At 35.8% G+C, this 21,721-nt stretch overlaps 1 protein-coding gene across 1 annotated transcript; it reads right to left on the bottom strand.

The window, feature by feature from the left end:
* Nucleotides 1-15,200: 15,200 nt before the first annotated feature.
* Nucleotides 15,201-18,471, bottom strand: LOC128245146 (trypsin beta-like). The gene is made up of 6 exons (XM_052963389.1): nt 18,414-18,471; nt 17,952-18,159; nt 17,529-17,622; nt 16,861-17,026; nt 16,434-16,582; nt 15,201-15,411 (listed from the first exon to the last, which is right to left on the bottom strand). Exons 1-6 carry the CDS (start codon nt 18,451-18,453, stop codon nt 15,247-15,249), a joined length of 822 nt encoding a protein of 273 aa, XP_052819349.1. The 5' UTR covers nt 18,454-18,471; the 3' UTR covers nt 15,201-15,246.
* Nucleotides 18,472-21,721: the final 3,250 nt, after the last annotated feature.

Raw genomic sequence — 21,721 nt, 5'->3', positions numbered from 1 at the left:
TGAGCTAGGCTTATAGTCAGCTTGAGATGCAATTTCCACAGGAGCATTCTTTGTTGGTGACTGAATATCTAGTTCATTAAGGGAACAGTTCACTGTAGCACAAGATAGCAAGCCAAGTTGTTCAAGTATTTTCCCTTTTGTATCCCCAATTTTATTTTGAGTGTCAAGAGCTCGATTTTGTTCGGACCAGAATTTGTCCTCATCCTCTTTCTGGTCATTTTCAATGTCACTATTTGACAACAGGCTTAAATTAAACGACTTCTCGTGATCAGAGCCTTCAACTAGATCGCCATCATGCTTATCCTCACTTACTTTCACATGGTTTACTTCATCGTCATTATCCGTGTGTATAGATTCATTCTCATGCTCTATGACAATGCTTTGATCATCAGTTGTGTTCATGAATCCCTTAACCACACCCTTCACAATATATTTCACCTCTGGCTGAAGGCTCTTGTCATGAGAGTCATCCAGAGAAATGCTTTCGACAAAGGGACTGAGTCCATTCAAGCTTAATCTCACAGGCTTTTCAGAGACTGGTGTTTCACTTTCTTCACTTGCCCAGGAATTGTCAGTCAGCAGCGAGTCAGAATGTTTATTAGGGCTTGCAGTTGTGCATGGAGACATCAACTGGCTGTATCTCTCAGGACACAAGGACATCAGCCGGCGAGGGGTTTTATGTTTCCTTTTTTGTCCCGCCAATGGTGAAGCTGGAGTTAAAGACTCCGATGTGAAATCCTGTTGGAAACGACGCTGGCGGCTTTTCAGACATACTTTTCTGAGACAGGGTGATTTCTGCCAGGTATGACTACTAGGTATCAGCGGTTTAGCACTTTTGTTCTCCCAGAACTTTTTCAGGTCTGATACACTTGCCTTAGAGTGAGATGAGTGGTCTTCCTTGGGGAAGTGAAACAAATCAGACTCCTCATTTGTGGGGTTCAAATTGGAATCCGCATGGAAGTATTTCGGTAGAATGAGACGATTACGTCCTTTGACAACGAAGATATTACGCCCAGTGTTTGACATGATGACTCAGCCTCCTGAAAATATAATGGATGTCAATGTGTGTATTAAAATAGTTACAAAGTATTACAAAGTACCTTTTTTCTTGTTTTTTTTTCTCGTATCAGTAAGTAAATAAACAACAACGTTTAAAATGTTTCATGTTTTCTCCAGAATATGTTCGATCATGAGGTATGTGACTCTCTATGCATGTCTTTATGCGGCTTTGGAAGCTATATATCACACACAGTGACTCTTTAAAATAGGTATAGATAAGTAACATTGTAGATAAAGACATTAGCCTTCACCTTACACCCTAGCTGTGCTCACTACGTGGCCAGATTTGGAAATAGAAAATACCAAATTTGGAAATTTAAATTGTTAAAGGCCAAATGTTCTAAGATTTGGGCCTTTAATTTGGATTTTAGTAGGTAACATATGTACATGTATGGGACACATCATTACAGCCTCCCTCATTATGTGTATGGTGGCATTGTTTTACAAAGATTGTTTAGGGGAGATACAATTGGTCCACGCGGTGACCAGATATTGTTACATATTTGGTCACTAATCAAAACTCCACTAAATTAATTTTCTGTATGTAGTTTACCGACCAATTTGAAAGCAAGATTACACTGATTTGTAACCTTTACGACCCCCAACTTCATAAATTTGGAAAAACTCCATTGTGTACATTAAAAAACGTAAAAAAAACATAATAAGGAAAATAAAATGTACCCACTTTGTATTTGGTAAAGTGACAATATCCGGTGTACGCGTATAAACAATGTTGATCAAGGAGATCCACCATAGTTCGGCCTATATATAAAACCACAAACCATTCAGCTTAAAATCTAATGTTTTCCCTGTATGCCGTTATACAAAATAAAATAAAGGTAACGGTATGACTCGGGAATGATAAAGGGAACGAAATTACTTAACATCGGAGGGTATGAAATGACAAGGGTACGAACAGACTGTAAACCTTATATAACAGTATCGTCACAAATGTAACTATGAGTAGTTTCTTCCGAAACGATGTAATTTGGCCTTTATTTCGTACCAAAGGGACGTCATTAATCTGATACTGACGAATAATTAAAACATTTCTCATTAGTGTTCTCGTCTTGGTCAATGTTTTTAGGTTTGCTAATACATTGCCATCACGATATGCGCAAATCTGGGTAAGAAGTGACCCAATATGGGAAATTGGGGGCGCTTGTAGCTATAAAAGATTTAACTTTAAAAATGGTAAATTTTCTTAAAAGTAAGGTGTTGGGATGTCTTTAATCGATGTATGTTGTATGGCCACTTCCATTGTTTGCGCGATTTGTCGATAGTTCGCAAAATAATAATGCGCAGCAAATGATGCACAGACAAAGATGAAATACGATTTATAAACTAAAAAGCGAAATGTTGAGTCAGATAATTTTATACGCATATTCTGAAAATAAATTTGCTATTCAGAAAGATACTATAATCAGGGGCGGATCCAGGTATTGGCATTAGAAGGGGTGTAACTTATGGCGACAACCTTTTGACATTTGGCCCTCCTTCGAGGATTAAATTATTAGTTTATTGACAGGGGTCTTTGTTACCAATTTCTTTCCCGAAAGGGGAGCGTATGTTACTGCTTTGTTGATAAAAAAAATATATTTATATATATTTTTTCTGTATGTTTTTGAAGGGATGTGTGGCCGGGTAGCGGTGAATATTAACGAGGTTGACGATAAAATAGCACGCTTATATACTGGACCTGGTTGAAACTGAGTCTAGTCGATTCCAGCCAGCATAGTTGTATTAATTATTACTTGAGCATGTACAAAGAAAAACGGAGAACAGTTACTATTCTCTTTTGAGGCGTTTCTGGTGATTTAATTAGGCATCTAGAGTATAATTTGACAACGGCAAAATAAACGTGTTTTTTTTTTACTTTTGTGATCGAGGGATAATCCAAATTTGGCAAATAGTAAATTTCCAAACAATTGATTGTGGAGTGTAGCACTATTTTTTTTCTTTGGTTAGTGTATAATAGAAACAAAACGTATTGCGTGCCTTCTATTGCTCCACATATTCACTGGGGACATTCTACGATAGGATAAGATTTTAACTAAAACCAGTGTGTGTATAAACTACGTGGTAAATGACGTCATAAATGTAATACTGGAACGCAATTCATTGCTTCGAATGATGGTTATCTTGCCTTTTTCTTTACCATTTTAAATTTTGAATAAGACAAAGGGCAGTCTATGCCGCTTTAAAGCCCCGCCTTTGTTTTATTACCGGAGTTTGGTAACGTGATTCGTTTACTCAAACACTTCGACAAACAAGTTTCCAAAATAATATTTGGCAGTGCTCCATCAGGCGTCGATTTGTCAAAGAAACTAAACTCTCAATCAAACTCTAGTAAAAGACCGAATAGTGGCTATATAAGTGGCTTAGACTGCGCATTGTTTCATTTAATATGGTGAACAAGTAGTAAAGTTATCTTTGATTGAAATATTAATTGGAAGCAAAATAACTCCTTCCGGTGGAGCATTTATGACGTAAATTATACACGCACTCTAAAAAGCTGCAATGCACTCGAAGGCGCGCATGATTGATGTCGTTGACCCTTTACCCATTGTTAAAGTGAGCTGGTACTTCATGATCATAATTGTTTAAACGGTTCTCTTGTGGATGACGGAAAGATTGAATGTGATGGAAATATCTGAGAGAAGTGTTGCGATTTGCAATATCAATTTGCAAAGTTCCGTAACCGCGAAGAGTTTCTGAGACTATATGTCGTAGATTCTGCAACCGATGAATGCATTAAACTAGAAGGGTAAGATAGTGTAACAGAAGTATTCATTTAGAGAGAGGACAGTTTGTTTTAACGGATCGAGTTGCTTCAGACATGAAACAGCGTATTAATTTTCAAATGATGCGAGACGAGCTGCTCCAGTAATTATACGTCGTTTCCGTGCCAGTCCCAGACAATGACAAATTGGATGATCGTGTTTTTCATATGCTTTTTCGGATGATAGGGTTTGTTTTGTTTACATGAAATAAGCAGAGCTTCTGTCGTTGATGTGACTAGTAACTAGTGACTGCCTAGCACAAAGATATTTTTTCAAGATCAACGTATTAGCAGTCTCAATATGATTATGTAAATTCTAAGTGTCGTATCGACAGTTAAAATTAATATATTTGGTTGAATAAGAATAATCTAAACTGAAACTTTATGAATCCCGCTCAGATCAGAAAACGACTCGAGTTTTTGTGATATCACACAATACTGCCCTAATTTTCCTTCATCGAGGGCTTGTCAGAAACAATGATTCACGGACATTAGTCGAATCTTTGAGACAAACCCACATTTAACATGAGTTATTATAACATTGTTTGAATGAAGAAGATGAAAGCACGTTTATAAATAATACGTTAAATGACCTTTAACTAAGAACGATCAGCAGGGATATAGTTCCGTGGATACTGACGCCGTAAGGGTCATACTTTTAAAAACTGCACTGGTCGAATTGGCGCTGTACGCAATGAGTAATTCAAAAGATTTACAGGAAGACTGCACTCTCACAGATATACCATTTTTACAAAAATAAAATTGTCTTGGAAAGAGCAAATTTTTGCGTAGATATCTGCAAACCAATAATATAAGATTGCTGAGAAAAAAATCAGATCTTAGATTTTCATATTTCCGTTCGAAAAATAATGATTTATGGTTTAAACCGTTACTACCGGTTTATGTTCTATGTTTCTTGTTTGTGAATTTGTGTTATATGTCTTTGGCGTTGCCCATTGCCACTAAACCGGGTTTATGTTTAAACTTTTTGCTACTGAGCATGTTCCTGTAGCTTTTTGCATATATATTAAGAAAAATGCATAAAACATCAATTTTTTAACATAATTATTAAGATCTGCGATCTTGTTTTTGTCAACAGTCTAACATAAATGGTTTCCATGGATTTTCGCAAAAGTTGGCTCGTTCCAAGACAAAAAAAAAAAAGTTGTCTAAACGTTCAATCTGTGAGAGACCAGCTTTAATACAACACCTGATCCATAAATAAGGTTAGGGCTAGAATCTTCAGTGCTTTTTTAAAATACGAAGACAATCTTCAGCTCCAAGTGGAGTCACTTCAATAACGATAGTGTATATGAGTTGGGGTTTACTGTGCTGGAAGGAACATGGTGATTTGTACTATCGAAACTGCTTTGTGATTGGAAGTAAGTGTTAAGAAGATTTGTTATGGCTAAGGTAACCTTATCCAAAAATATTTCAAAAGGTGATAATGCATCGTCTTCATGTTTGTCTTATGATTATTTGCCATATTTTCATTCTGTTTCAGAGGGCCATATCGAAAATAAGATTCTGTAGTTTTGTACATGATCTTAATATGTCACCTTCTTAAAATAAAGATATTATTATTATTATTATTATTATTATTATTATTATTATTATTATTATGCTTCAATCATTTGTGACAAACCACATTGTGTTGCTTGAATCAATGCATATTAAGATCACCATTAACGAGGATATAAATTTTCTGTATCAACTGCGAGACCTATATGAAGTCATTTATACTAGACAAAATGGCTGTTAGCGTTAGCAGATAATAAACTACTGTTTTTAATTAAAAACTTCATCAGAAATACAAAATCAGATATATACGTGTGGGTTGCAAAAATATTGCCAGTTAAGAAATGACTTTGTTAATTAAATCACAATCATGCTGCCTGATATTTTTCGGGCCAATCAAAATAGAGAAATAGAGAAATGTTATATTAAACATGTGAAGTACAGAAAAATTCGCGAAGGCTATTTTTAACCGGAAACAAAACAAATGTGATAAAATATAAGCCTGGTATAATGCATCGGTGAGGATCATGATAAAACTAGGCAGGTTTTAATCGGGCATTTCTGTCGCCGACTATTTATTCTTCCTGCGAAGTTTGTTAAAATTCAGATTCTTAATTGCATTAAGAGGTAGGGCCAACACGGCCGCTGCTCTCATGTTTGGCCCCGACTGGGCACTAATTCACATGTCACGTGGTTTCATCCCGCTCATCAGCCCACGCTCGGTCTAACTATCATTCAATTCAAGCCTTGCAGTAACTGCATTCTTTTTCTTTTTGATTCCGAAGGATTAAAAATGTTATGCTAAGTGACATTCAGTTTAAAAGATGATTGAAAACGCGGAAATTGACAACTCTTTCAACGAGTTTAATTTTGACAATTGGGCAGCAACAATTCATTTGCCCAGAAACGTTAAGCAAGCTTTACGACAGGAAGAGCTTATCTCTAAGGATTTGCGTGTGCTTTTATACGAATCTGATCTGAAAGGTCTAGGACTACCTCTTGGATGTGGTAAGAACATCGCACAGGAAATCCAAAAATTGAAAACTCCACATTCCATTGTGATAAATGAAACTCAGAACCAGATTGACAAAAGATCGACTAACGAAGCTTCACTGGTAGGCGCCGGTTGTTATTGGCAACATCCTCGAACTCGGGCCCGCAAAAGGCAAAGCTTGGAGATAGATGAAACTTCATGGACCCGATATCTCACCATGAAGTCGCAGTCAAAGAAGGCCGTACATATAACACATTTTCTGTCGGAACGAAATAAACTGCGGAGACAGAATAAACGCCAAGTGTATATCCTCCGTTCCTACGATAAAGAAACGATAGTACTAAACAAGGACGACGAACACCCCTTCTGAGGGATTATAATGTACGAGTGGGGTGCTGCAAACATGAGGCTCCGTAATCATCTGATTGCTTCAAATGAACTGACCAGGTCTGATGTAGAATTTAACCTGGCATATACAACGAAAATATTCGAAATTGCAGACACCTTTGAATGGAATAGCGTTCTAAATTATGACTTCCACTATCACTATAGGGAGCTACAAGCTGAACATCGCTTTAACTGGGGAACCTTTCCCCCTCACATGGAGCTTCAAATGTTAGTACCGAAACGCTCCAAATCGTACAGCCGCCATACCAATCGCCAGAGTCGAGGGAAGACTGCAAGATATTTAAGGCAAAAGGCTCATGCCCGTTTGAAAGAAAATGCCGCTACAACCACCAGTCGGAAGACCAGCCACCGTACCCAGCTTGTCAAGACAACAAAAAACCTGTAAGCCGACCTACATTACTTAAATATGAAGCATGGAAACAACATCTGCCGACATGATTCCAAGATCGTGAATATTCACTCTCGGGAATTAAATATGGATTTAACATAGTTGACAGTGATAAACTGTCAAGCAGTGTGGAAGTGGAAAATTACTCATCGGCCACAAATACTAAATTTCGCGTGCAAACGGAAGCCCAAATCGTATCAGAACTCGAAAACGGAAACAACGAAATTGTCGATGATAAGCCGTTATCGTAGCTATACCCAAACGTGCTTCTTCGAAAGTAAGAATTATAACGATTGTAGTCGCCCGCCAGGATTTGCCGTAAATTACTTTGCAGATAGAAACCATTTTAGGTACCAGTCAATGATGTAATTAAGCGTGTTACACCTTATTATTATATGGCTAAGCTTTATCTTAAAACAAAATAAAATAAAAAGCACGTTCATTGTATACGCCGTGTACCTGTTGTTGGGGCCCTTTTTTAAAAGGGTGGTAATACAATGACTGCTTTAACATCCCAAGGAAGCAAAAAACATACATTAATAATTTCTTAAGAAATAAAACAAAATAAAATAAAAAGCACGTTCATTGTATACGCCGTGTACCTGTTGTTGGGGCCCTTTTTTAAAAGGGTGGTAATACAACGACTGCTTTATCATCAAAAAGAAACAGAAAGCATAAATAATTTTATTTTTTTTCTAAATAAAATATAAAGCACATTCATTGTATACGCCGTGCACCTGTTGTTGGGGCCCTTTTCAAAAGGTTGGTAATACAATGACTGCTCAAACATCCTAATGAAGCTTAGAAAATAATTCCCTATAAGTAAAACTTTATCTTAGTGAGGGGCATCACGATCCCCTCCGGCGCCTTGCTTAGAGATACGTTCATTACAAACAACAAATATGGCAGGTTTACCTGACAACTACAAACACATTATGTTATATTGAACAAGAATGAGCATAGAGGGAACGAAATGATAACCGGCACCTTAAGCGACACACACGATAGTGATTCACACGATGAACGAAATACTAAGCTAACAGCCAAATGTATATAGAATATTTATTGTTTTACATATTTTACCTTTTGGAATTACCGAAACATACGAATGGAATTTATGGATTTAAGCAGGTTATCTGGAACGATGAATACCAAATCGACTATCCATTATTATCAAGCCCGGTAAACAAACATTTCATACATGGAGTTATGAGATGAACGCGTATAAATTGGATCTCTACTACTTTTAGTAGCTATAAATTACTGATTTTCAATCTACATTATGGTGACAAAACATTTCTTTTTTTTTCTTCTTTCGTTTTCACATGAAAGGATGAGGTATTAAGGAGTATGATGATATACATCGATTTAACCATAAATTATTAAATGCAAGTCACCATAACCTAAAACGAAACCAAATTATTTTTCGGGCGAAGTTGTCAAGAAAGAAAACCAATATCGGTATAAACTGTATAGAGACATTTTGAGTTAACAATTCTACCGATTTAAACCGTTACATCCATAGTGCTATTAGAAGTCCATGATGATTTTACATGCTATGGTGATGGTGTTGTAATATAACGCTTCTGGTCCAGGTTTATTGCAGTTTTTGATCCTAGCCCTAATTCATTCATTCACTTAAAGATATTGAAATTTTGAAAATATACATGGTTACGACCTATTGATAAAAAAGAGAAGGCACTGGGTATAGAAAGTATATTATGTATTTTTTTATCCCGCACATACATATTAAAATGGAAAAAATCGGGCGCAGGCCGTTTAAAAAAACAAAAAAAAAAAACAAAAAAAAAAAAAACCTATATTATTAATCATTATTATTTTTAAAACAACCATAATAACCCTCTTTATATATGTACATGTACATTTAATAAACATGTAGGCAAAACAAGTAATGTCAACGCACTCTCTGGTCTTGAAGAATTTCCAATAAGTAAATAGTGAGGCAATAGTCGGGCATCGACAACAAAGTGGTCAGTTCATATATATATTAGAAATATTAATACATATAGTGGGCAAAAAGTCCTGTTCTCACAACACTTTCTTGTCAATGAACTGACCGTGAGTCTTGCCTATCCTTCAAATAAATACCTTTCTTACACGTAAATGTTTTTTAAGATACAATGCAATATCAAATTTAAGACTAGAGAAATGAAACCATATCCAATATTCAGAGCTGTGGGACCTCCCTAGATGTCATTCATCGCAGGTTTTGCGGCATTTTGGGTAAAAAATTACTCCTTTGACGAATATCCCATCAACCGATGGGGATAAAACTCCCCTTTTGGCTTCAAAATTCTGTTTAAGTCACACTTGGGGATGTGACGGGGTCAAGCCATAATGCAGCCATTATAGGGCGCGGGCAGACCTATATAAACTCAACAACATCTTCAAAGTGCATACCGAAGTGTTCCGATTCACCCCTCAAATAACCCGGCAACTGGATTGAAATGACGTTTTCACAAAAGCAAGATTTTTTCTTGTGTGGTTGATACTTCCATTCGGGGCTTCACGGTCCCCAGAGATTGATACTTCCATTCGGGGCTTCACGGTCCCCAGAGATTGATACTTCCATTCGGGGCTTCACGGTCCCCAGAGATTGATACTTCCATTCGGGGCTTCACGGTCCCCAGAGATTGATACTTCCATTCGGGGCTTCACGGTCCCCAGAGATTGATACTTCCATTCGGGGCTTCACGGTCCCCAGAGATATTTACAAAAATAACACAAGCCGTGCGAGTGTTAATGGAGAAAAGAGGCTACAAAACTATCATTGTCTTTTTACTTTCGTTTCGGCTTACCAACTGGTTTATGTGCACTGTTATAATATTACAGCATGAATGATTATTAATAAAGGTTCGTGTAGGAACCCGACTGTGATGGATTATCTTAGGCGCGTTTTCTGGCTCATGGCTATATTTAATTTTAGAATTCGAGTTCGAATTCTGTATATAATCCAGGCCGTTTTAACTCACTGGCTGACAATGTTTCGCGCCTTCATAATACAATGGTATGACTCTTCTTTATGACTACATGGCAAAAGTGGGTTTTTATTATTCTTTAAATAGTCCACGGGAGGTGGAACTGGATAAGGCTGTTGCCTTTTACTAAAGTAACGCGCTCTTCAAACACTAAACGGGCATATGCTTCGCAAAGATACCTTATCACGTTCGCACCAGATATAATAGCATTCAGGCCGTGCAAACTGCCATTCAAAAACATTGACTCTCGTTAACTCTATACTACTGACCTACCCCAACTTTTGGATTTGGACACTGTCTTAATGTTTTTCTCATTACGTTTCTTTACATGCGTATGTATTATATCTTTTTTCATGCATTGTTTATTTGTAACATTATATGCATACAATTACTGTATGTATAATTGTATGTGCATGCTTTTGTTTGCGCGATTATAACAGTCTATATATCATTATCATTTGATATGCGCGCAAATATATGTAGTTTGGAGCTATAGTTAGTAAGTAAATAAAAGCTCTTTATTCCCCTCTATACTGTTGTCGGCATTTTCCTTTAAGACAGATATATATAACAAAACCTGATGGACGTGTCTATGTCATTCATATTACGTAGCGTTCCCTGGTATTGTTCTCTAATCCTGTATGTATGAATGGTAAAATATTTATATATTTAGTCCTGATGTCGATGTGTCATATATTTATTACTAGGAAACACAAGGATTAGTGGTAAACAAAAGGAGGCGATGCATTCTTACAGACATTTAATACCAGACTGTAATGGTAAATAGAATGGTAATAAAAAAACTATCGGGGAAACTTATTAATTAAATTCTAACAGTTTGTAACTTTAAAGTGCAATTTTACCAGTAGCACTGTCTTGAATAAATGATCGATAAATATACAGTATAATCTGTAAATGGTTGCCGAAATTTTAGGTTTTTCATGTCTTATAGCACAAAAAAGCCAAAAAAAAACACCGTCTTATTTTTACAACGAAAATACTGAAAAAGTGCAATGACTTCTGACGATAGGAGGGCATATAAGTCGCCGGAGAATTTTGTTTTCGTTAAAGGATGTCACAAAATCACGAAAATACACGAGTCATTTTTCAATCTCAACTCAATTTATAAAAAAAAAATATTTATTTTCAAAAGAGCATTCTAGTTTATATTTTGTTGATAAGAAACCATTGCTTAATATTCTTTAGAAAATAATTCTATATAATGTACTTGAGTTATTATTTAAAAAATAATGAAGTGTAATAAGGTATATTTATCGCCATTCTTCATCAACATAATTTACAAGAGAATTTACTTTTAAAAAGAGATATATTTCAAAGATGCACTCTTACTCCCAAATAAGATTTACCACAAGTATTACAATTGTTTTAGTTTAAACATATCTATTTTACAACGATTGTGAAACAAGTTATTACAACATTATATTAATCACTCTCGTTGGCACGATGTTACGCGAGAGTGTGGTCTTGTGTTGTGGGGGAAACCGGAGAAAACCTACTTGTCCAGCTTGGTGACCACAAACCAAACTCACATGCGCCCAGGCCGGGAATCGAACCCGGGTCGCCTAGGTGAGAAGCGAGTGGGCTAACCACTGCCCTAAACCACAACCATTACCATTGTTTTAATATTCCAAGAAGGATGAATGAATGTCGAAAACAATGGTTCTGATGAAGAATACCAAGTTTAATTTGAACGAAATGAGCATAAACAGGATAGTTCTACCCCATGAGACGATAGTTGACCACAGTATTTTTTTAGCATTCACCAATCATTTAATATTTTTGCGCATTCCGCTAATAAATACACGTTGACAACTTTTACAACCTTGTTATCAGAATCATTATTTTGTTAGTAGGTAAAGGTTTATCAATCAAAATTGATGTACTTTGTTATTCATTTGATGTATATGAGTGTTTCACTGAGAGTGCTGCATGATTCAAAGTTATAGAAACTTCTTTCATTTTAAAAGAGCATCCTTGTATATGTTTTGTTGATAAGCCCCATGGCTTAATATGCCTTAGAATAATTCTAAAGAATGTACATGAGTAATTATTAAAATATGAAGTATAATAAAGTATATTGACCACCGTTTTTCATCAACCTAACTAACGAGAATCTACTTTTTAAAAAGAGAAAGATTTTAAATTTTATTTACGTGTATGGTATGCAGTTTTTCGAGATACGATAGAGATTTAGTCTTAACAGTATTTTGTGATATTGGGGCTAAAAGCCTACAGGAAATCAACGATTGTTAATGGTAGTGATCGGAGTTGGATCCATGAAGTGGTTGCAGCATATACGGAATCGAAAATCCCTCTTCTTTTTAAAGTATTCTACTTTCGATTTCAGAATGGAAACGAAAATGAACACACAAAACAGTTTGATAACATCCGATTCATGTCGTGAATTAACATTGTCGTCTGCAGCGTGCTAACTACTAAGAACGTTTAACTACTACTGGGAGATAATTAATTCGCACTTTTAAGTATAATTATGTAATGGAATAACGTATGGCAATATCTGAATTATTTTGATGGCATAATTAAATAGATATCCATGAAAAAGATATTTCTTTAAGAAACTTTAAATCAGAATCGAGTAAAAGACCGAAGGCGGGCCTCTGTATGCGGCGTAGATTGCGCCTTGTATCATTTAAATAAATTGTTATATTTAATAAATAAGTTATTAAACTATTCATTTGAAACAAAATATTGCCTTCCGACGTAGCATCTATGAGGTGATTAATCACGTAGTATACACACACTAAGGGACCAACACACAAATATAAACCTTACAAGAAATAATAAATGGCTAATTGCTACTACATGTATGTCCTTTCTGGTTGAAGAAAAATCATTGTACAAACTATATTTTCCTGACGGGTATATACGCAGTATATAATAGATATTACATTTGTCCAACTTATTTTGTAAAGATGAAATTGTGTAGATAATGTGGTCAAATTCTAACAATAGCTCCTAGTGTCTTTGTATTTCCATTACTGTTTTTCATATGAAAAAAATAACTTCAAATATAAATAAAATATAGAAAACACACGTCCGAACCGGATTAAACTAGAGAACAAGTGAGAAAGGCGCCAAAATAAAGAAGGGCGGACAATCAAACATTCGGCGCTGAGAAAGAGTTCCCTCCCTTGATAATTATTAAATTTTCTCAAAATTTGTTCAATTACTGCGTTTAGTAGTTATGAGTAGCTGTTAAAATCTCATTCATGGCAGTCAAATTCTAACAAAATTAGGGACCATATAAAACAGCCTGTCTTCAATTTAGTGCTAGAAGCTCTATGAACAGCTCTTGGTTCTTTTAAAAAATCATTAGCAGCTCTTGCAAAACTTCTGAGTAGCTCTTAGTCGCCGTTTTAATAATGGTCTTAATAGCTCTTAATGGCTCTTGCAAAAGCGTAAGAAGTTAAATATGCTTATCGACTCAACTTTGCTATTACCAACAGATTATTTCTAAGCAACAAAAGATACGATTTGAATAAAATCAGTTTAAATATTAATATAAAAATAATAATAATGACATTAATGACTAAAACATCAATAACAATGATAATCAATAATCCTTATAATAATAATTGTAACTTACAATTCACCTTGTCTTTTATACGTAATTCCGGTGCTAGAAACACAGAAAAGGTCACAGTCAAAACTGTTGATTGAATGATTCAAACAAACATTTAAATGTATTAATAATAAGTGACCAAAAAATATTCAAAATTGCATTCTACCGCTAAACCAATGAAAATGTTCTTTTACACTTTCTGAAATATGGCAAAGTGTCAGCCTTAGTGGCGCAATGTGTGACATAGGCCCTAATTGGCAGGTAGTTAATTGACAACATTGCCCATTCACACCTGGGGCTGATGGTCCCTTAACTGACAGAGGTAGGCCCTTAATCGACAGAGATGGGCCCCTATCACCATTGTTTTTACAGCACGTGTCACTTTATGGTCACAAGTATTGATCCAGTTAACAAATACAATAACATTTAATGTTACAATTTAAACTTCAACATTTTTTGTATCAAATTAAATAAAGCCAACATTTTTTCATCATCATCATCATTATTATTGGAGGTGGAAATTTTATGCCAATTCAAAATTGGTAGAAATAGAATATTTTGTCACGGCGTGTTATTTATAACAATATCATCACAAAACAGCAGCAGCAACTTTCATGGCGTGGTTTTATTCGTCCTTTGCTTCATATGGTTTAATTGAAAAAAAAAATGTTTAGTAAAAATGTAGTATGAAGAAGGAAGAGTTGTAACCAGTTTAACACGAACAGTTTCAAATCAAAAACTTTGGAATGAAGTCAGTTGAATACCGCTAAGTGATCGTAGAGACATTCAAAAGTTAATGATACAAAATAATCGCCAAAACAATAATAGCTTAAAACAGAATCTATGCGTAGAAATATTACAAACAATTGAACACACAACTTTCGATCTGTTTCGTAATAGGCATAAGTGGGTGAGCGTTGTCTAGTGGTATTGATGACCGCCTGTCACCCAAGAGGTTGTGGGTTCGATCCTACAGGGGTAGCTGTCGTGCGTAGGACAAAATCCCCCCGGACAAAACCCCTCCCACTGATTTTAGTATGAGTAAAAAATTGATGTAGGGATTATGTCCACCTATACAAAAATGAGCGGGAGGTATTTGGGAGGGGGTATTTTGTCCGCCTCCCGCTTCACATGGCTTCTCAAGTGGACACAAGTACTAGTAAACCAGAAAACGGAACCAAGAGCGATGGAGTACCGATGTTAATCATACAAGATACATTTGTTAACCATACAAGATAACCATGTTAACCATACAAGATAACCATGTTAACCATACAAGTCTTGAAGATAACCATGTCAGCCATACAAGATGACCGTCAAAGATATGTTTACTTATATGAAACGTTGTAAGCGTTTGTCATCTTAAAAAGAATGTCGAATAAGATACAAAGGCTGCAGCTATAAGTCTGCTACTATTCACTTCGTTTACAGGTTCAAAACAACAGAGGTGAATGCGTAGAGTTTTATTTCAAATAATAAAATACAAGAACACATCTAGAGGCAGCCGCCGCAGTTGCTGTTTACCCAGGACCGGAAGTAGCTAACACTCGCGTAGACGCTGGGGGATGTGACGAAACCGTTGTCGTGACAACCACTGCGTCCCCATGATGTGACACCGGCCAGGAAACCCCGGCAGACGAGCGGGCCGCCGCTGTCCCCCTACAAGAAGTATATCATTACATACCAATAGTGATTATAATCAGAGTAATATCATAAGAAGCTCACTGTTAACCTTTTGTGTTTGAAAAACACTTGGGTAGTTGTTATAATAAACTATTGTATCTCACTTGACTTTGATTTAATGAAATTACCTATAGTCAGTTTGTGATGTTTTTATACTACCCACGCGTGCAGTTTCAAAATAAATTTCTTGCTTTATCAAGCGCCTGGGCGTATGTAATAATGTTGAATATCCGTTTATATCAGCGTTTAAATTGTCAAGGTATCGATTTAAGGTGATACTCGTGATTAAAATCAATACATAAACATGTATATCAAACATAGATATTGAGGGAGAAACCTTTAACTACTTACTTAATAATGCATTTATGAAAAGTATTAATTACTGATAACACGAATTTATCCGTGTATTTAATAGCAGAAAACACACAGGTATTAAATGACTGGTGGGCCCTAAAATATTAGCACTGTTCCACAACCGTCTCGTAAGGTATAAATATCATGTTTTCCACACCTTTCTTTAAAGTAAAACATGGTATCCTTCATAAGAACCATTGTTTTCGATATTTATTCATCCTTTCCGATATATAAAAACAATCGTATCAGTAAAAATGCAACTTTAAGGTTGAATTAGATGTTTTAAGGGTTCATTTGCCGGCCCTTTTTTTTTGGGGGGGGGGGCGCACGGGCCCTTGTGCCCTACCTCTCTCCCCGCTAGATCAGCCACTGACGTCGCAGTTGACATCACTTAAATGGTTTAACATTAAATGATTCCCCCATGGGATCTGATATTTATATAATTTGGACACTGCTGACTAGTAAGCCAGCTAAATGGAATCTCCAGCGAGAAAAAATAAATACAGATGAAACAATTTAGCTATATATTAAAAAGGGGAAAACATCCCGGTTACCCGATTCATGACTTTGTCTTAGAGAGTGTTGCTACAAGAACAACTGCGCCTATATGATGTTTCATCCGGTGGAATTTAAGGAAAGCTTACGTTGCACGAGCCAGATCCCTGAGCGGTGTCCTGACCCCAGATGCACACGTGCTGGTCGAGGATGCTTGAGCCCCAGTATACAGTGCACTGCGCCTTCGTGAGGACGTTGACGTCAGTTTTCATCAGAATGGACGCGCCGGTTCCGGTTTCTACGGAAAGCAGAAAGCTTACTCGTTTAATCAAATGCTTCGAATACAAATGCTTGTAGTACACTATACATTGAAGTGAATGATTTTTTTTATAGTTACCACTGCTCGAACGTAAATTAGTTTTAATATCATATACTCAAGCAAAAAAAATAGCTTTTAATGATGGTATATCAAATTACTTTTTTAACACGTAAATTCAAATTCAGACGGCTAGTATAAAATAAATTTGTATAATAAATTAACGTCTCAAGCCCGAAGGAGACTCAATGCGTTTATACCTGTGGTTCCCCAGCCGGAAATGGTGCATCTCTCGCCGGCGAACGACGTCCCTCCCGGTGCCAACTCGATGATGTTTTTCGTGATATCCGGCTGTGTGGATCTGGACAGACGCAGCAGAGCCATGTCGTTAGGGAAACCACCGGGCCCCTTGTTGTAACTGTTATGCTAGAAGAAAACGGTTCAAAAAATGTCTGGTCGCATTTTACGATTGAAACATGCGTTGCTAATGAGATTTCACTAGCTTTTAAATAGTATGTATTTTAAAACGGAGACTCAGTAAAATTGTCCAAAGACACAATGGCGGAACAAAGTGTACCATTATTGCGATGCGAAAACAAAATGCGAAGCAAATAATACGATGAAAAAACAAAATGTAACATTATTACGATTCGAAAACAAATTGTACCAATATTAATATGAGAGAACAAGTTGTACCAATACTACGATGAGAGAACAGATTTTACGGAAGTGTACCATTATAACAATGCGAAAACAAATTGAACCATAGCTACGATAAAAGAACAAAGTGTGCCAATATTACGATGAGTGAACACACTACGAGCGCATTCATGTCAAGTTGAAAAACAAAAAACATTGCATGACTCAAACACAGGCTTCAATAATTCAAGGTTCAGATTTCCGTTTGATTAGAACACGTATCTCTTACCATAATGATCTGTGCAATATCGAACCAGATGTAGCTACTGCCGGGGTTGTTGAAGTCGTGTAGGTCCACCACAACGGCCAGGGAGGACAAAGCCCTGGAATAAACGCAGGTAGTCATGACATTGTTTTTTTTCGATTTCCTATAGTTCCGCCGCTTTGCTTTTGGCTTTTCAATCAAAAACAATGGCAAACTTTATTTAATGATTAGATATAAGATATTGCCAATAATTCTTTGATCATTACATCCCGCACGTTTCACCCTCCCCCCCCCCCCCCACCTCTATTTCTACACCTTTGCTTCTCATAAAGAAACAAAATGATATAACTTCCTTAAACTGGTGCATATTATTATTACTAAAATGTATTTAAAACAAATGATTTGGACAATTTACTTTAAATGATGATGTTAGTCAACTCTACTCACTGTCCGTCGACGCAATGGGCGGCGGTGAGGACCCAGTCGTTGGCAATGACGGATCCACCACACGAGTGGTAGCCGTTATTCAGGAGTGTAACCTGGTGTGGGAACTCTCCCGGGGTAGCCTCCATCCCGTTGATTATCCGCGATCCGCCCGACGGACCGTCTTTGGAGAGAGGGCGGCTCACATACAGAGTGGAACCCAGCGCCGCTCCTGTAAGGGGTGGACAAAGAAATATAACAACCAGTGCGCTTTAACTGATACCCAAAATACGAATACAATCTTGTTAGAATTTGGCTTAATAAAATATATTAAATAAGGCGAGATAGATTTATTCCTTATACAACACATATAATAACTTAAAATATAAAAATGTAATTGTTTATCTTTAAAATCTTCTATACGCGGTTTATCACAACCGATTTATCAAATCTTGGATAAAACCTGAAATGAAACAAAAACCTCACCAATCAGTACAGCGAAGACAGTCAGTTTTAGAACAGCCATGGTCACAAGAAGTCCAAATACATGATGCTTACCAGCGGGTCGGAACTTTTATACCCTGTCGGTGACGGTCGCGTGTCAAGTGGCGGTCGGAAACAGGACAGCTGGACAGTAGTCAAGCGTCATGAGTGGACATGGATATGGCTGATATATGGCCCTTGAACGACCGTGTATGGAATTTAAACCGTTATATGGCCATTGCCAGTTTTAAAGAATCCCTTCAAAGAATATTTATGACGTTTAACAAAAGAAATAAAGCAATAATAATAAAAAAAGTCACGATAAGAGACAAAATCAAACGAAACGATCACATTGGTGTTTTTGTTTGACTTATTGTAAACCTGAGTAATGTTTTATCGGTAACGACTTAATTAACCAGGTACATTTCTTTTAATTTTAGTTAGTAGACTAAAATGTGGCGATAGCAATAACAAGAACAACCGTTAAATACGAACAAGGCGCAGTATTATAAACCACTGAAAAAAATGTTTGTACAGTGGAAACTCACTAAACCGGACAAGGTTCGGACTGGGCAAAATTTCCGGTTTAGTGAGGATTCCTGTTTAGTGAGGATTTGATGTACGGAGTAAGTTTACTCAAAATATTAACTGAGTTAACCTTTACGTTTAGACGGAGGTTGAGACATGATTAAAGCACATGCAAAAGTGATAAACATTATTAAACATTTCTGCGTTTTTATAATCATCTTTTTTTCCAAGTCTTAAAATAAAACAACTCGCGTAATTTAATGCTTGTTAAGTATGTTTGATAGTTTAATTAACGCACCGCTCTAATTTGATTCAATCATAGAAGTCTTTAGATAAAACAACCCTCCAAAATGATCACTTAATAACCGTTTCTAGTTCTTAATTTTCTGCAACAAACAAATTAATGTTTCAATCAATGTTATTTTTACAAGTTTAATTATCGTTTGATTATCGCGTGGCAGTCAATCCACAGCGCAATCATCATTATTGATTATCGAGTTAACACAACATCACAGGTGCAATATTTAACGACGCACCGGCTGTCAAAACAAAGTGACAAAGTGACACGCGATTCGCGAATTCCTAATACACAAAATCATTTTGACATGTTTGAACAAATACACGTCCGGTTATGTGAGGTAAAATTACGTTGACAACTAACAAATTTTCTCGATTTTTTGTCAGTTTCTGGAATTCCGAGGTTGCGGTTTTGTAGGGATTATTTTACATTGAAAATAGAAGGGGAAAACCGGGACTATGAAAAAAGTCCGGTATCCCGAGGATTCCGGTTTTGTGGAGATCCGGTTTAGTGAGTTTCCACTGCACAAATCATAAATCACGCCGATGAACACATGTAATTTTCACACAGCCCTCGAAGCCTTTAGTGCAAGCAGAATTACTCCAAAACCGACATCATGTCAGTTTCGTTCTTTGACTTATTACTATGATTTAAAAAGTTACAAATCACATTTGATTCGTTTGATGGTTATTTCTTGGTGTCTGTTTCTATGTATTCATATAATGTTGAACTATTTAAACAATCATGTGCGCAATAATTATTCACCTTACATAAATAATGAATACTATTTCTTCAAAAATGCCATGTTTATGTAAGTCACAGCATTAATGATACGATTAAGTAGCGTTCCTATCATTGTTAGAATGATTATAATGAAGTGAAAAATGTCATTTTAAACAACTGGTTCATTTGTGTAGCCGTAATGCTAGATACAATTAAATATATTTTCATTAGTGTTTATTTGTTGCACTAATACAGGGTAACTGAGAAATACCCATTGAAAGATATGTTGCTAAAGTACCCAAAATAAGTTCGTTTCGTAAATACTATGGTTGTTCTATCAAAAAATTAACGTTACCATTTAAAAGAAATTAAGTCTTTAGTAAATTCAACGGGTAGGGAGGGGGTAATAAAGAAGTAAACTTTTTAAATAACGCAATATTTTAGACAGATATTTAACAATCATACACTAAAATAACAATTCATTCATTATATATCTTAGCATTTCTGAAACAGCATTCAGTATAGGAAACAATCGATAATAACATATAATAGCGAGCTGTCTGTAGCCAGCAGAGCGAAAAACTTATAATGACAATGTCCTCTTTTGCTGGGCGTAGGATTATATTATTGGTCCTAGTCTTTAGATAATAAAAGAATGAATAACTGTTCATCATCTAAGATTTTTTTAGATGGCATTCACTAAAATAGTACACGATCTTCCAAAAAGATACATTTATAGCATACTGTTCATTAGATGTTTTTATTAATTAAACGTTAAATATTCAAATGGAACATTCTCCAATACATATAAATTAACTTAGAGGGGTTAATACTAGCGAAACTTGGAGGGGTTCATCCAGCACCCCATCACCTTTTAAGTCGTCCAAGCTTTTTATTACACTATAGTAGAAAAAATGTTAAGTTCGCCCCAAATGCCCTATTTCAGGTGCGGGGTGATACAGGAATCCAGTGGATTTCACGTGAAATCCACTCAAAACGTGAAATCCACTCAGAACTCAGTTATTTTAATTAATAATTTATTTTTTTTGTATACATATTAGAAAGTGCCCCATGAAGGGTTTATATTTCAAATTTTATTGAAATTGGTCAAAAAATAAAGAAGTTAGAGCAATTTTTCATTTTTTTTCCAAAAATAGATCGGAAATCGAGGTGAAATCCAGATTCCGATAAGTGAAATCCACTCATAACTCATTAATTTTAATAAGTAATTTTCTGTTTTTGTAAATTTATTAGAAAGTGCCTCATAAAGGGTTTATATTTCAAATTTTATTGAAATTGGTCAAAAAAATGAAGAAGTTAGAGCAATTTTTCGAAAATAGATAGGAAACTGAGGTGAAATCCAGTTTTCGAGAAGTGAAATCCACTCATAACTCATTAATTTTAATAAATAATTTTCTGTTTTTGTATATTTATTAGAAAGTGCCTCATAAAGGGTTTATATTTCAAATTTTATTGAAATTGGTCAAAAAATAAAGAAGTTAGAGCAATTTTTCATTTTTTTCCAAAAATAGATCGGAAATCGGGGTGAAATCCAGATTCCGATAAGTGAAATCCACTCATAACTCATTAATTTTAATAAGTAATTTTCTGTTTTTGTATATTTATTAGAAAGTGCCTCATAAAGGGTTTATATTTCAAATTTTATTGAAATTGGTCAAAAATGAAGAAGTTAGAGCAATTTTTCGAAAATAGATCGGAAATCGAGGTGAAATCCAGTTTTCGAGAAGTGAAATCCACTCAT

Source organism: Mya arenaria, chromosome 8 (genome assembly GCF_026914265.1).
Source record: "Mya arenaria isolate MELC-2E11 chromosome 8, ASM2691426v1".
Taxonomy (NCBI): domain Eukaryota; kingdom Metazoa; phylum Mollusca; class Bivalvia; order Myida; family Myidae; genus Mya; species Mya arenaria.
The sequence above is the reverse complement of the archived record's forward strand: the minus strand, read 5'-3'. Positions and strand labels throughout refer to the sequence as shown.

What these genes read in the sequence shown, in the direction of transcription:
- LOC128245146 (XM_052963389.1), bottom strand. Translation starts at nt 18,453, where the DNA reads ATGGCTGTTCTAAAACTGACTGTCTTCGCTGTACTGATTG. An exon ending in TGTCTTCGCTGTACTGATTG is followed by an intron (nt 18,160 to 18,413) that starts GTGAGGTTTTTG and finishes CACCCCTTACAG; the next exon opens with GAGCGGCGCTGGGTTCCACT. An exon ending in ATATTGCACAGATCATTATG is followed by an intron (nt 17,027 to 17,528) that starts GTAAGAGATACG and finishes GTTTTCTTCTAG; the next exon opens with CATAACAGTTACAACAAGGG.